This window comes from Nycticebus coucang, chromosome 21 (assembly GCF_027406575.1).
Source record: "Nycticebus coucang isolate mNycCou1 chromosome 21, mNycCou1.pri, whole genome shotgun sequence".
NCBI lineage: Eukaryota > Metazoa > Chordata > Mammalia > Primates > Lorisidae > Nycticebus > Nycticebus coucang.
The window spans coordinates 67,337,508-67,353,010 of NC_069800.1; the positions used below are offsets into that span (position 1 = coordinate 67,337,508).

Sequence of the window (15,503 nt, forward strand, 5' to 3'; positions counted from 1 at the left end):
AATTCCCCGCCCTGCAACTACGACCGGAAGTCGCCTAAACCAGCGCGTCGGTACTTTCTCCCGGGGAGCCGGAGGTTAGCGGGCTTCGAGCGAACCTTGTGCTCTACTTCCGGGGCATCCGTGACGCGACGGCCGCGACCCCTTTCTCAGACCGGCCTTGGACGACAGATCCTCGAAATTCTCTGCTCTTTTGCCTCCGCCGCGGCCTGGTTCCTTCCCTTCCCGCCTTGGTCGTCGCTGCCGCCATGAACAAGAAGAAGAAGCCTTTCCTGGGCATGCCAGCGCCGCTCGGCTACGTGCCGGGGCTGGGCCGGGGGTGAGTCCAGGGGGACGTCGAGGACCGGGGCCTGCTAGCGGAGCGGGGCGCGCGCGCTCAAGGCTGGGGCCTGTGGGTTTGAAGGACGCTAGATGTTTGGTTTAATTGCTGTGGGAAGGGGCCGGGCGCGATGACTCAACGCCTGTAATCCCAGCACTTGGGAGGCCGAGGCGAGCAGGTCGGCTGAGCTCACACGTTCGAGACCAACTTGAGCGGGAGCGAGCTCCCACCTCTAAAAATAGCCGGGTGTTGTGGTGGGCTCCTCTAGTCCCAGCTTCCAGGGAGGCCGATTCCAGAGAATCGCTTGAGCCCAAGAGTTTGAAGTTGCTGGGAGCTAAGATGCCATGGCACTCTACTGAGGGCGACATAGTGAGACTCTGCCTCAAAAAAAAAACAAAAGAAAGAAAGAAAAGAAAAACTGTCGAGTTTCTCTTGTTGATGGTATTGTATTAGAGTCTGCAGGGTACATACAAGACTCAGATGGTGGCTTGGTGCCTGTACCTAAAGTGGCTGGGGCTCCAGCCACATACACCAGAGGTGGCGGGTACAAGCCCAGCCCCGGCCTGCCAAACAGCAATGATAACTTTAGCCAAAAAAAAATAGACTCAGATGGTGAACACCATCTTCAAAGGACCTGCACTTTATTAGGGGAGGTTTCATATTAGTTTAAATAAGTACACGTAGAGGAACAGATTTAGAACTCTGGGGTTCCAGAGATTAGGGGACCCTCAATGTAGTGTGGCATTTGAGCTAAGTTTGGAAGGAGAACTGGATTTGGGGTTATACAAATGTGAAATGTGTAGGAGAGAAACTGATATTTAGTGTGAAGGCAGCTAACAGAAAGGTTAACAGGAAAATGGGGTCAGCAGGAGTCCACTACGGATGGAATGTGCATCCATGGATGGAGCTGCAGTTGGTCAGAGGTCCTTAAAAGTCAGGCTAGAACTCATGGAGGAATCAGAATGACCCTGACACTCAAAAGTCCTTAGAGTTGCATTTTGGGAAGAATCATTTGGCAGAGCATAGGTTGAAGTAGAGGAAGGCTGAGAGGCAGGGCACAGAAGAGGGGCTCAGTTTGGACCAAGTTAGGCTTGATAGCCCGATTGAATGTGGAGGGGAAGATGAAATCTTGGGGTGAGAAGAGATTGCTTTGGTATCCTTCTCTGTGTAGGCAATGTTTGAGAGTGCAGCTCACTGTCACCAGGCTCTCTGGAGGTTTCCCAGAGAGATAAAGAAATGTTATTAGGTGATGCCTGGAGGTCCAGGGGAGAGCATAGGAACAGGGTTTCCCAAATAATGGGTGTCTTGGGGTTTCCTGCAGTGCCACTGGCTTCACTACCCGGTCAGACATTGGGCCAGCCCGGGATGCAAATGATCCTGTAGATGATCGCCATGCACCACCCGGCAAGAGAACCGTTGGGGACCAGATGAAGAAAAACCAGGCTGCTGATGATGATGACGAGGATCTGAATGACACCAACTATGATGAGGTGATTTGTGTTGGGCTCCCGTGGCTCCTCCAACCAGTCTTCAGGAGGGCTGGCCAACTTTGTGACCCATTGTGTTGTTGGCATCTGTGATGAGTAGCTCGGGGGGCCATGCATTTAACATTTTAGCTGTTCATGGGATTTTTTTTTTTTTGAGACAGAGCCTCAAGCTGTCACCCCCGGGTAGAGTACTGTGACATCACAGCTCACAGCAACCTCCAACTCCTGGGCTTAAGTGATTCTCTTGCCTCAGCCTCCCAAGTAGCTGGGACCACAGGCGCCTGCCACAACGCCCAGCTGTTTTTTTGGTTGTAGCTATCATTGTTGTTTGGCAGGCCCGGGCTGGATTCGAACCCGCCAGCTCAGGTGTATATGGCTGGTGTCTTAGCCGCTTGAGCCACAGGCACCAAGCCTGTTCATGGGATATTTTTAGCAGAGCATGAGGGAGAGCAGGAAAGATGGGTTTTTTTTTTCCCCTCTTCAAAAAAGATACACTTACAAAGATTAGGATCACTGCCTTGGTATATTGTACTGGACAGTCTTTTGTTTTTATAATATGAAACACTTCATGAATTTGCCTGTCGTCCTTGTGTACAGGCCATGCTAATCTTCTCTGTATCATTTGAATTTTAGTTAATGTGCTGCCAAAGTGACACATATTGGCCAGTCTTTAATGATGAAAACTCAAAGTGGGATTTTTGGTAATATTTGCTATTTTAGCTTTAGCACTCGCTCTCTTAGTCAAGTGAGGTTTTGTCAGGTATCTTCTAACACATCACATCTTTCCTCTGAGGAAAAGATTCTTCTTTTCCTTTCCTTTTTCCATTTTCCCTTTTCTCCTTTCCTTTCCCTCTTCTCACTTCACCCTGGGTAGAGTGCCGTGGCATCACAACTCACAGCAACTTCAAACTCCTGGGCTTAAGCGATTCTCTTGCCTCAGCCTCCCAAGTAGCTGGGACTACAGGGTGTCTGCCACAATGCCTGGCCATTTTATTTGTTTTTGCAGTTGTTTAGCTGGCCCAGGCTGGGTTTGAACCCGCCACCCTCAGTGTATGTGGCTGGCACTGTAACCCTTGCGGTACGGGAGGTGAGCCAACTTTTATACTAGTACCATGCTATGTTGATTACTCTTGCCTTGTAGTGTAATTTGAAGTTGGGTGATGTAATACCTTCCTATTTTCTTAAGATTCCTTTGGCTGTTTGTCCTCTTTTTGGTTCCATATGAATTTTAGGTTTGTGTGTGGGGTTTTTTGGTTATTTTTGATACAGATTCTTTTTTTTTTTTTTGTAGAGACAGAGTCTCACTTTATGGCCCTCGGTAGAGTGCCGTGGCCTCACACAGCTCACAGCAACCTCCAACTCCTGGGCTTAAGTGATTCTCTTGCCTCAGCCTCCCAAGTAGCTGGGACTACAGGTGCCCGCCACAACACCCGGCTATTTTTTTGTTGCAGTTTGACCGGGGCTGGGTTTGAACCTGCCACCCTCGGCATATGGGGCCGGCGCCCTGCTCACTGAGCCACAGGCGCCGCCCTTGATACAGATTCTTACTGTGTTGTCCTTGGTAGCGTGCTGTGTTGTCACAGCTCACAGCAACCTCAAACTCTTGGGCTTAAGCAATTCCCTTGTCTCAGCCTCCCAGTAGCTGCGACTACAGTTGCCCGCCACAACACCCGGCTATTTTTTTGTTGCATTTGTTTAGCTGGCCTGGGCTGGGTTTGAACCTGCCAGCCTCCATGTACATGGCTGGTGCCATAACCACTGTGCTACGGCGCCAAGCCAAGGGTTGTTTTTTATGATTTTGTGAAAGATGATGTTGATATTTTGATAAGAGTTAAATGGAATCTGTAGATCACTTTGGGCAATATGGACATTTTAACAGTATTAATTCTTCTAGTCCCTGAGGATGGGATCTTTCCATTTGTTTGTGCCATCTGTGATTTCTTTTTTTTTTTTTTGAGATAGAGTCTCAAGCTGTCACCCTGGGTAGAGTGCTGTGGTGTCACAGCTCACAGCAACCTCAAACTCTTGGGCTTAAGCGATTCTTTTGCCTCAGCCTCCCAAGTAGCTGGGACTATAGGCGCCTGCCGCAACGCCCAGCTATTTTGTTGTTGCAGTTGTCATTGTTGTTTTAGCTGGCCCGGGCTGGGTTTAAACCCTCCAACTTCAGTGTATTTGACCGGTGCCCTACCCACTGATCTACAGGCAGCACCCCAATCTGTGATTTCTTTCATTAGTTCTCCTTATAGAGTTCTTTAATTTCCTTGGTTATGTATATGCTAACGTATTTTAATTTATTTTATTTTGCAGCTATTATAAAAGGGGTTGAGTTCTGATTTAATTGTCTGCTTAAAACTAGGAAATGAATATTGACATAATACTATTAACTAATATATGATCTTATTTGAATTTTACCAGTTTTTCTGAGAATATCCTGTTTCTGGCTTAGAACCTTGTCTGGGTACTCCATTGCATTTTGTTTGCCTTTTTGGTCCCTTCCTGTCCCTTCCTCCCTCTCTGTCTCTCATGCCCATGGCACTTGCAGAGGACTAATTAGCACCTGCACTGCTTGAGAACTGGAGGCTACAGTGAGCTGTGGTCCAGTCTGTCACTCTAGTCTGGGCAATTGAGCAAGACTCTTTTTTAAGAAACAGTCAAAAAAAGAGTACTGATCATTTATGTTGTGGATTAACTTAGATTAACTTCAAAAATATAATTTAGCAAGTGTTTTACAAGACATGATTTTTTGGGCTCAGTGCCCATAGCTCAGAGGTTACGGCGCCAGCCACATACACCAGGGCTGGTGGGTTTGAACCTGCCTGGGCCTTTTATTTATTTATTTATTTTTAATTTTGGCCGGGGCTGGGTTTGAACCCGCCACCTCCGGCATATGGGACCGGCGCCCTACCCGCTGAGCCACAGGCGCCGCCCATGCCTGGGCCTTTTAAAACAACAATGACACTACAACAACAAAAACAAAAAAATAGCCAGGCATTGTGGTGGGCGCCTGTAGTCCTAGCTACTTGGGAGGCTGACACAAGAGAATCGCTTTAGCCCAAGAGTTTGAGATTGCTGTGAGCTGTGATGCCATGCACTCTACCCACGCTACTGAGGGCAACATAGTAAGACTCTGTATCCAATTAAAAAAACAAATAACAAAAAAAAAAGGGTGGCACCTGTGGCTCAGTGGATAGGGCATCGGCCCCATATACTGAGGGTGGCGGGTTCAAACCTGCCCTGACCAGCTAAAACAGCAGTGACAACTGCAACAAAAAATAGTTAGGTGTTGTGTTGGGCACCTGTAGTCCCAGCTACTTGAGAGGCTGAGGCAAGAGAATCACCTAAGCTCAAGAGTTAGAGGTTGCTATGAGCTATGACGCCACCGCACTCTACCGAGGGCGACAAAGTGAATCTCTGTCTCAAAAAAATAAAAAAAAGAAAAGAGGGCTCGGCGCCTGTAACTCACGTGGCTAAGGTGCCAGCCACTCACACTGGAGCTGGCGGGTTCGAGTCCAGCCCAGGCCCTAGAAACAACAATGACAACTACAACCAAAAAATAGCCTGGCGTGGCGGGCGCCTGTAATCTCAGGTACTTGGGAGGCTGAGGCAAGAGAATTGCTTAAGCCCAAGAATTTGAGGTTGCTATGAGCTGTGATGCCACGACACTCTACCTTGAGATTCTGTCTCAAAAAAAAACAATAGCTTGAGATTCTGTCTCAAAAAAAACGAGCTGGCACCCGTGGTTCAGTGATTAGGGCATGGGCCACATACACCGAGGCTGGTGGGTTCGAGCCCGGCCTGGGTCTGCTGAAACAACAGTGACAACTGCAGCCAAAAAATATGGATGTGCATTGTGGTGGACACCTGTAGTCCCAGCTTCTTGGGAGGCTGAGGCAGGACAGTCACTTAAGCCCAGGAGTTGGAGGTTGTGGTGAGCTGTGAAGCCATGACACTCTGCTGAGGGTGACATAATGAGACTCTGTCTCAAGAAAAAAAAAAAGAGAGGATTTTTGTTCTTGCTAGTGGGGATTGTTGCAGGAGAAACTGATCCTTCTGATGGTGTGTTTGGTTCTCAGTTCAATGGCTATGCTGGAAGCCTCTTCTCAAGTGGGCCATATGAGAAAGATGATGAGGAAGCAGATGCTATTTATGCAGCTCTGGATAAAAGGATGGACGAAAGAAGAAAAGAAAGGAGGTAAAACAAATTGTTGCTTTTCATAGTGGTTATGTTTTAATTTTTTAAAAAAATGCTTTGTTTTGACTTATTTTACATTTGGAGAAAAGTTGCAGAAATAAAAATAACATGTATGTCTGCTCAGCTTCAAAGTCACTTGGGTTGGTCTGCAGTAGCCATATTTGGGTGAGTGTTGGGGTATTGTAGAGGAGCCTCAGGACCTGGGGGCTGCAGTGGAGAGTTTGGGAACTCAGCCTTTCCAGAAGACAGTAGAATCAGGAGCATTACTTTGACTGTATCTCAGGGTTATCATCTTTGAGATGGGCCTTAGGGGGTGTATTAAGTCATTTAGAAATGTATTAAAGATGGCAAATGGACATCTGAAGTCTCTTGGGGAGGTGGTTGTGGTTTGGAAACTCATTCCTCATATAAGTGTGGTGACATGGCCGTGAGGAGTCCCTTGGGCTATGGGGCATGCAGAGAACAGGCCAAGAGGCAGAGCTGTCCTGGTGCCAGTGTGGGTGGGCATTCTGTCTGTGGTGCCTCATCAGGGGTATGACCTCCCCTGGAGACCTCTGATGTGGGCATCTTGCACTGAACTCAGGTTTAGCAAATCTGTTGTATTGATGGTGCCTCAGTGTACCTGTTTATATGGAAATTTTTTTTTTAATTTTTAGACAGAGTCTCACTTTGCTGCCCTTGGTAGAGTGCTATGGCATCATAGCTCACAGCAACCTCAGACTCTTGGACTCAAGTGATCCTATTGACTCAGCCTCTCAAGTAGCTGGGACTACAGGCACTTAACCACAATACCTGGCTATATTTTTTAGAGACAGGGTCTCACTCTGGCTCAGACTGGTCATGAACTCTTGAGATCAAGCAAAAAAATAGCCGGGCATTGTGGCAGGCGCCTGTAGTCCCAACTACTCTGGAGGCTGAGGCAAGAGAATCACCTAAGCCCAGGAGTCGGAGGTTGCTATGAGCTATATGACGCCATGGCACTCTACTGAGGGTAATAAAATGAGACTCTGTCTCTACAAAAAAAAAAAAAAAAAATTTTTTTTTTTTTTTTGCATAGAGATGGGTTTTGTTACATTGCCCAGGTTGGTCTTGAATTTCTGGCCTAAAGGACCTCTCGGCCTCCCTAAGTGCTGGGATTGTGGGCATGAGCCACCATGCCTGGCCTTAAAATACATTTGAGTTAGCTGCTGAGAGTGTAGAATTATTCTTTTTTTTTTTTTTTTGTAGAGACAGACTCTTACTTTGTTACCCATGGTAGAGTGCCGTGGTGTCACACTACTCACAGCAACCTCTGACTCTTGGGCTTAGGTGTTTCTCTTAACTCAGCCTCCCGAGAAGCTGGGACCACAGGCGCCTGCCACAATGCCTGGCTATTTTTTTTTTTTGTTGCAGTTTGGCCGGGGCCAGATTTGAACCTGCCACCCTCGGTATATGGGGTCGGTGCCCTACTCACTAAGCCATAGGTGCTGCTTTTTTTTTTTTTTTTTTTGCAGTTTTTGGCCAGGACTGGGTTTGAACCTACCACCTCTGGCATATGGGACCAGTGCCCTATTCCTTTGAGCCACAGGTGCTGCCCGAATTATTCTTTTTGATGATTTAATTAAGACATATAATAAAGCAACTTTGTTTCAGAATGGACATCCACAATTTCTAATGTGTGCACATGTTTTCTTTCCTAGGGAGCAAAGGGAGAAAGAAGAAATTGAGAAATATCGTATGGAACGCCCTAAAATCCAACAGCAGTTCTCAGATCTAAAAGTAAGTAGAAAACCCAGCCCCGGCCAAACTGCAACAAAAAAATAGCTGGGCGTTGTGGCGGGTGCCTGTAGTCCCAGCTGCTTGGGAGGCTGAGGCAAGAGAATCACGTAAGCCCAAGAGTTAGAGGTTGCTGTGAGCCGTGTGACACCACGGCACTCTACCCGAGGGCGGTACAGTGAGACTCGTCTCTACAAAAAAAAAAAAAAGAAATAGTTAATAAAAGTAAGTAGATGGAATGGCTGTTCTAGTGCTCTTAACCATAATCAGTAGTGAAGCAGACTCCTGGTGTGGAATTAATGAGACTTTATTAACCTGCTCTATATTTAATTCGGGATTGTTGCCTAGAAGAAGAAGGTCTTGGGCGGCGCCTGTGGCTCAGTGAGCAGGGCGCTGGCCCCATATACCGAGGGTGGCGGGTTCAAACCCAGCCCCCACCAAACTGCAACAAAAAAAAATAGCCGGGCGTTGTGGTGGGCACCTGTAGTCCCAGCTACTCGGGAGGCTGAGGCAGGAGCATCGCCTAAGCCCAGGAGTTGGAGGTTGCTGTGAGCTGTGTGACGCCACGGCACTCTACCGAGGGCAATAAAGTGAAACTATCTCTACAAAAAAAAAAAAAAAAAAAAAGAAGAAGAAGAAGGTCCTTGCTTCAATATGTTTAATTATGTGTACGTGTGTGTAAAAAAAAAACCTTTTCTTCCCCTACCATAAATAGTGGGACAAATGAACTTCCTTTATAATTTTGATTCCATTTGTGCATATGGTTTTCTTAACTATATCTTTTGGGCTTTGATAGAATAATTTACATTTTAGTGATGTAGAACATATGCAATAAATTGATTTTTCTAAGTGAAGTAGAAAATCATTTGTGTATCAAAATCTTTTCTAAAAGCTGGGTGTGGTGGCTCATGCCTGTGATCCCAGCACTCTGGGAGGTGGAGGCGGGTGGATTGTTTGAGCTCAGGAGTTTTGAGACCAGCTTGAATAAGAGAGAGAGACCCCGTCTCTATTAAAAGCAGAAAAAACTAGCTGAGTGTGGTGGCAGGCGCCTGTAGTCCCAGCTACTCAGGAGCCTGAGGCAGGAGGATCATTTGAGCCCAAGAGTTCGAGGTTTTTTGTAGGCTATGATAACACTGTGGCACTCTACCCAGATGACAGAGTAAGACTCTTATCTCAAAAAAAACCCCAAAGAAACGAAAAAATGAAATCCTTCTTGAAGCGTGATGGTCTGGTTGCTAGGGTTGAAGGAGAGCTTGATTCTACCTGTGCATGTGAAATTCTGCCAGAGAATTAATGTTTTGGGTGATGGATGTTTCCAGAGGAAGTTGGCAGAAGTCACAGAAGAAGAGTGGCTGAGCATCCCTGAGGTTGGCGATGCCAGAAACAAACGCCAGCGGAACCCACGCTATGAGAAGCTGACCCCTGTTCCTGACAGTTTCTTTGCCAAACACTTACAGACTGGAGAGAACCATACTTCAGTGGATCCCCGACAAACTGTGAGCATCCAAGAGGACAGGACAGATCACTGTGGGGATGGTGGGCATTGTCATGTTAGTAATTTAGCATAGTGGCAGTATTGTGTCGGGTCTGTCTGCACAACTGTGCACATGTCAGGCCACAGTGGAAAGATTTCAGAGAGAATAAGGTTTTTCAGCATGAATGTGCAAGCCAGCATTTTATTCTGTCCCTCCCCCTGCACAGCAATTTGGAGGTCTTAATACACCCTATCCAGGTGGACTGAACACCCCATATCCAGGTGGAATGACACCAGGATTGATGACACCTGGCACAGGTGAGCTGGACATGAGGAAGATCGGCCAGGCAAGGAATACCCTAATGGACATGAGGCTGAGCCAGGTGAGAATTTGTCATGCAATAGTTCTTTACAGATGGTGTTTAAACATTTTTGTTTTCTGGTTATAAAATTAATATGTGCTTTTTGTTTTGTTTTGTTTTTGAGACAGAGTCTCACTGTGTCGCCCTGGGTAGAGTGTCCACAGCTCACAGCGTCACAGCTCACAGCAACCTCAAACTCTTGGGCTTAAGTGATTCTCTTGCCTCAGCCTCTTGAGTAGCTGGGACTACAGGCGGCCACCACAATGCCAGGCTATTTTTGATCGCAATTGTCCTTGTTTAGCAGGCCCAGCCAGGCTTGAACCCGAAAGCCTCTGGTGTATGTGGCTGGTGCCCCTACTCACTGAACTACGGACAAAGAGCCGTGCTTGTTTTTAAAAAAACAAAAAACTCAAAAGAAATATGAAAAGCTGATCCTTCATAAGTGCTTTGCTGTGAGATAAGCAGACTTGAGAGAATGTAAGATTTCTGTCCCATTACAGAGAGTGATTGAGATTCTGTGTGCATTTGGGTTTGTGTGTCTACCTATAGGTGTACAGGCCACAAGTCAAGGGCCAGCCATGTGTCATATCCACCCTTCCCCTTAGGAACCTGGGGCCATCATAAGTGTTGAGGGCACTCATGACAAATCATATGTGCTGTGTGTATGAAGCTTAAGGTCCTTTCCTCTTTGCACAAAAAGTAAATATGGCAGGGTTCAGCCTATAATTTTAGTATTTGGGAGGCCAATGCAGGAGAATGGCTTGAGCCCAGAAGTTTGAGGCTATGGTGAATTATGATCACACCACTATACTGTAGTCTGGGTGACAGTGAGACCCTGTCTCTGACAAAACAAAAAACAACTCAAAGCAATTAGAGTAGTGCATATAATTCTCTGTGTTGGAAGAAAAGTATACATTCATGGATGTATTTACACATACCTGGGAAATGTCCAAGGCTACACTCACCAGAGATCACCACCAGGGAATGAAGGGGGGTGCTGGGTGGGAGCTTCTTTTTAAGATTTTTTTTTTGAGACAGAGCCTCAAAAACTGTCCCCCTGGGTAGAGTGCTGTGGCATTCCAGCACACAGCAACCTCCAACTCCTGGGCTCAAGCGATTCTCCTGCCTCTGCCTCCCAAGTAGCTGGGACTACAGGCGCCCACCACAACACCTGGCCATTTTTTGGTTGCAGCCATTGTTGTTTGGCGGGCCTGGGCTGGATTTGAACCCACCAGCTCAGGTGTATGTGGCTGGTGCCTTACCTGCTTGAGCCACAGGCACTGACCCCTTTTTAAGATACTTGAAGGAAAAAATTCATACATACCTACTTAGTGTCAAATGAGTTCTTTCACACTGTTAACACTGGGTAAGCATGCCCCTGTGCTGGGTGTGTCTGTGTGGGTGTGCCATGGCATGTAACACTGCCTGGTCAGAGGTGTGTCATTGCCATCAGCCTGCCAGTGTTAGCAAAAAGTCTTTGCTTAGTTTGCATTTTGTTTTTGTTTTTGTTTTGTTTTTTTTGTAGAGACAGAGTCTCACTTTATGGCCCTCGGTAGAGTGCCGTGGCGTCACACAGCTCACAGTAACTTCCAACTCCTGGGCTTAAGCGATTCTCTTGCCTCAGCCTCCCGAACAACTGGGACTACAGGCGCCTGCCACAACGCCCAGCTATTTTTTGGTTGCAGTTCAGGCAGGGCCGGGTTTGAACCCGCCACCCTCGGTATATGGGGCCGGTGCCTTAACGACTGAGCCACAGGCGCTGCCCTGAGTTTGCATTTTATTTTATTTTTTATTTGTTTTTTATTTTTATTATTTATTTATTTAGAGACCGAGTTTTGCTATGTCACTCTTGGTAGAGTGCTGTGGCGTCTCATCTCGCAGCAACCTCAAACTCTTGGGCTTAAGTTATTTCCTTGCCTCAGCCTCCCAAGTAGCTGGGACTACAGATGCCTGCCACAATGCCTGGCTATTTTCTTGTTGCAGTTGTCGTCATTTTAGCCGGCATGGGCTGGGCTCCAGCCTGCCAGCCTTGGTGCATGTGGCTGGCACTGTAACCACTGTGCTATGGGTACCGAGCCTCACTTCGCATTTTCTTTCTTTTTTTTTTTAAGTTTGATTTTGTTTTTATTTTTATTTATTTATTTATTTTTTTGTAGAGACAGAGTTTTCACTTTATTGCCCTTGGTAGAGTGCCGTGGTGTCCCACAGCTCACAGCAACTTCCAGCTCCTGGGCTTAGGCGATTCTCCTGCCTTAGCCTCCCAAGTAGCTGGGACTACAGGCGCCCGCCATAATGCCCGGCTATTTTTTGTTGTTGCAGTTTGGCTGGGGCTGGGTTTGAACCTGCCACCCTTGGTATATGGGGCCAGCGCCCTGCTCACTGAGCCACAGGCGCTGCCCTTGATTTTGTTTTTAATTGGTCCATAATAATCGTACAGATTTATGGGATACAGTGTGATGTTTTGATACACACGTACAAATACATTCTGTAATGGTCACATCACAATAACTAGCACACCCATCACCTTAAAACACTTGTCATTTCTTTGTGGTGAGAACATTCCAAATCATATCTTTGGGGCGATACCTGTGGCTCAAAGGAGTAGGGCGTTGGACCCTGGAGGTGTCTGGTTCAAACCCGGCCTCGGGCAAAAACTGCAAAAACAAAACAAAATCATATCTTCTGGCTATTGCATACATTATTGTTGACTATCGTCACCTTGTTGTGCAATACAACACCACAGCTATTTCTCCTTTCTTTTTTTTTTTTAAATTTATTTATTTATTTATTTATTGAGACAGAGTCTCATTTATTAACCCTCAGTAGAGTGCTGTGGTGTCACAGCTCACAGCAACCTCCAAGTCCTTGGGCTTAGGCGATTCTCTTGCCTCAGCCTCCCAAGTAGCTGGGACTACAGGCGCCTGCCACAGTGCCTGGCTATTTTTTTCTTGCAGTTTGGCCGGGGTGGGTTTGAACCCACCACCCTCGGTATATGGGGCCAGTGCCTTAACCCCCTGAGCCACAGGCGCCGCCCTATTTCTCCCTTCTAACTATAACTTTGTACCCATTGGTTGACTCTCCTCATGCCTCCTTCCCCCTGTTCTCCCCAGCCTCTGGTAACCACCATACCAGTCTCTGCTTCTTTTACATTGCACACACATTCCACATCATCCAATATTTTTCATTCTGTGCTTGTTTATTTCACTTAACATAATGTTCTCCAGGTTCTTCCATGTTGTTGCAAATGACAGGATTTTTATTCCTTTTTTATGGCTGAGTATTACTCCACTCTGTATACTGCATTCTTTTTTTTTTTTTTTTAATTGTTGGCTCAGTTTGCATTTTCTATTCACGCTGACGCTGATTGTCTTTCCTTGTGGGAGCTGAGGGCAGTTCTGTGAAGGGCCTCATGTGTCTCCTTAGGCTTGTTTAACACAGTGCCATTTTGTTGCATGCTTTCTTTCTTTATTTATTTTGAGACAGAGTTTCACTTTGTTGCCATAGCTCACAGCAATGTCAAACTCTTGGGCTCAAGCTGTTCTCTTGCCTCAGCCTCCCTAGTAGCAGCTAGGACTACAGGTGCCTACCACAACACCTGGCTTTTTTTTTTTTTTTTTTAATTGAACTTCATTTTTATTTATTTATTTATTTATTTTTTTGTAGAGACGGAGTCTCACTTTGTCACCCTCGGTAGAGTGCTGTGCCGTCACAGCTGACAGCAACATCCAACTCCTGGCTTTAGATGATTCTCTTGCCTCAGCCTCCCGAGTAGCTGGGACTACAGGCGCCCGCCACAACACCCAGCTATTTTTTTGTTGCAGTTTTGGCCGGGGCTGGGTTTGAACCCATCACCCTCGGCATATGGGGCCGGCGCCCTACCCACTGAGCCACAGGTGCCGTCTAACACTTGGCTATTTTTATTTATTTATTTTTTTTGTAGAGACAGAGTTTCACTTTATGGCCCTCGGTAGAGTGCCATGGCATCATACAGCTCACAGCAACCTCCAACTCCTGGGCTTAAGCGATTCTCTTGCCTCAGCCTCCTGAGTAGCTGGGACTATAGGCGCCCGCCACAACACCCGGCTATTTTTTTTTTTTTTGGTTGCAGTTCAGCCGGGGCCGGGTTTGAACCCGCCACCCTCGGTATATGGGGCCGGCGCCTTACCGACTGAGCCACAGGCGCCGCCCGTCACCTGGCTGTTTTTAGAGACGAGGTCTTGCTCTGGCTCAGGCTGGTCTCGAACCTGTGAGCTCAGGCAGTCCACCCACCTCGGCTTCCCAAGTGCTGGGGATTACAGGTGAGCCACCGCTCCCAGCCATGTTGCAAGTTTTCTATTGTTTCTCTGTTAGACTTGTTTGTGGAATATAGAAATATTTTGTTTAACAAAAAAACTTTATTGTAGTACATTTTTGTGGTAAAATGCATAGAACATTGGCTTGGTGCCTGTAGCTCAGTGGTTAATGTGCCAGCCATATACACCAGGGTTGGTGGTTTTGAGCCCAGCTTGGGCCTGTTAAACACCAACCACAAAAAAAAAAAAAAAAAATAGCCAGGCGTGGCAAGTGTCTGTAGGTAGTTTCAGCTACTTGGGAGGCTGAGGCAAGAGAATCACTTGAGCCCGAGAATTTGAGGTTGTGGTGAACTGTGACACCGCGACACTCTACCCAGGGCAATATGGTGTGGCTCTGTCTCAAAAAAAAGAAAGAAAAGAAAATACATAGAACACAGAATTTAACATTTTAATCATTTGTAAGTGTATGTTCACTGATAAGTACATTCACGTTACACAGCCATCACTGCCACCCATTTCTAGAATTCTTTTCATCTTTGCAACAGAAACTGACTCCCCACCCATCTCTCTCAGCTCCCCCCCGTTCTGCTCTCTGTTTTCTATGAATTTGATGTCTTCATGGACCTCATGTGACTGGAGCTATGCAGTATTTGTCTTTTTGTGACTGGCTTATTTTACTTACCATAATGTCTTCAAGGTTCATCCATGTTTTAGCACGTGTCAGAGTTTCCCTCATCTTTTAAGCTGAATAATACTCTACTTGTGTATAGACCGTATTTTACTTAACCCATTTATCTGTCTGTGAACACTTGATTGCTTCTGCATTTATCGTGAGCAATGTTGATATGAACATGGTTTACGAGGATTTGTTTGAGACCTGCTTTCTATTCTTTTGGGTACATACCTAGAAGTGGAATTACTGAAATAGCTGTATATGGTGATTTTATGTCTAAATTTTTTTTTTTTTTTTTTTTTTTGGTAGAGACAGAGTCTCACTTTATGGCCCTCGGTAGAGTGCCATGGCATCACACAGCTCACAGCAACCTCCAACTCCTGGGCTTAAGCGATTCTCTTGCCTCAGCCTCCCGAGTAGCTGGGACTACAGGTGCCCGCCACAACACCCAGCTATTTTTTGGTTGCAGTTCAGCTGGGGCGGGGTTTGAACCCGCCACCCTTGGTATATGGGGCCGGCGCCTTACCGACTGAGCCACAGGGGCCGCCCTTATGTCTAAATTTTTGAGGAACTGCCATAATACCTTCCATAGCAGCTGTGTCTGAGGGTTCCAGTTTCTCCACATTCTTGCCCATGCTGATTTTCTTCCTCCTTTTTTCCTTGAAAATAACCATCCTAGTGGATGTGAAGTGGTATCTCTTTTTGGTTTTGATTTGGATTTCCCTAATAATTAGTGATGCTAGGGATTCGTATGTCTTTTTTAGAGAAATATCTATTTGGGTCCCTTCCCTTTTTTTTTTTTTTGGAGACAGAGCCTCAAGCTATCCCCCTGGGTAGAGTGCTGTGGCATTATAGCTCACAGCAACCTCTAACTCCTGGGCTCAAGCAATTCTCCTGCCTCTGCATCCCAGGTAGCTGGGACTACAGGCGCCTGCCACAATGCCGGGCCATT

General features: G+C 46.5%; 1 protein-coding gene and 1 non-coding gene across 2 annotated transcripts in view; one reads left to right on the plus strand and one right to left on the minus strand.

Annotated features, from left to right (window-relative positions):
• Positions 1-63: 63 nt before the first annotated feature.
• PRPF6 (pre-mRNA processing factor 6) overlaps positions 64-15,503 on the plus strand; it is a 55,784-nt gene continuing 40,344 nt past the window's right edge. The window contains exons 1-6 of the mRNA XM_053574890.1: positions 64-316; positions 1,638-1,806; positions 5,877-5,995; positions 7,675-7,753; positions 9,070-9,246; positions 9,452-9,607. Of these exons, the coding sequence (XP_053430865.1) occupies positions 246-316; positions 1,638-1,806; positions 5,877-5,995; positions 7,675-7,753; positions 9,070-9,246; positions 9,452-9,607 (771 nt within the window). The 5' untranslated portion in view covers positions 64-245. The remainder of the gene's footprint in view (positions 317-1,637; positions 1,807-5,876; positions 5,996-7,674; positions 7,754-9,069; positions 9,247-9,451; positions 9,608-15,503) is intronic.
• On the minus strand, positions 2,354-2,459 carry LOC128574316 (U6 spliceosomal RNA). The gene has a single exon (XR_008376693.1). It is a non-coding gene; the product is annotated as a U6 spliceosomal RNA (small nuclear RNA).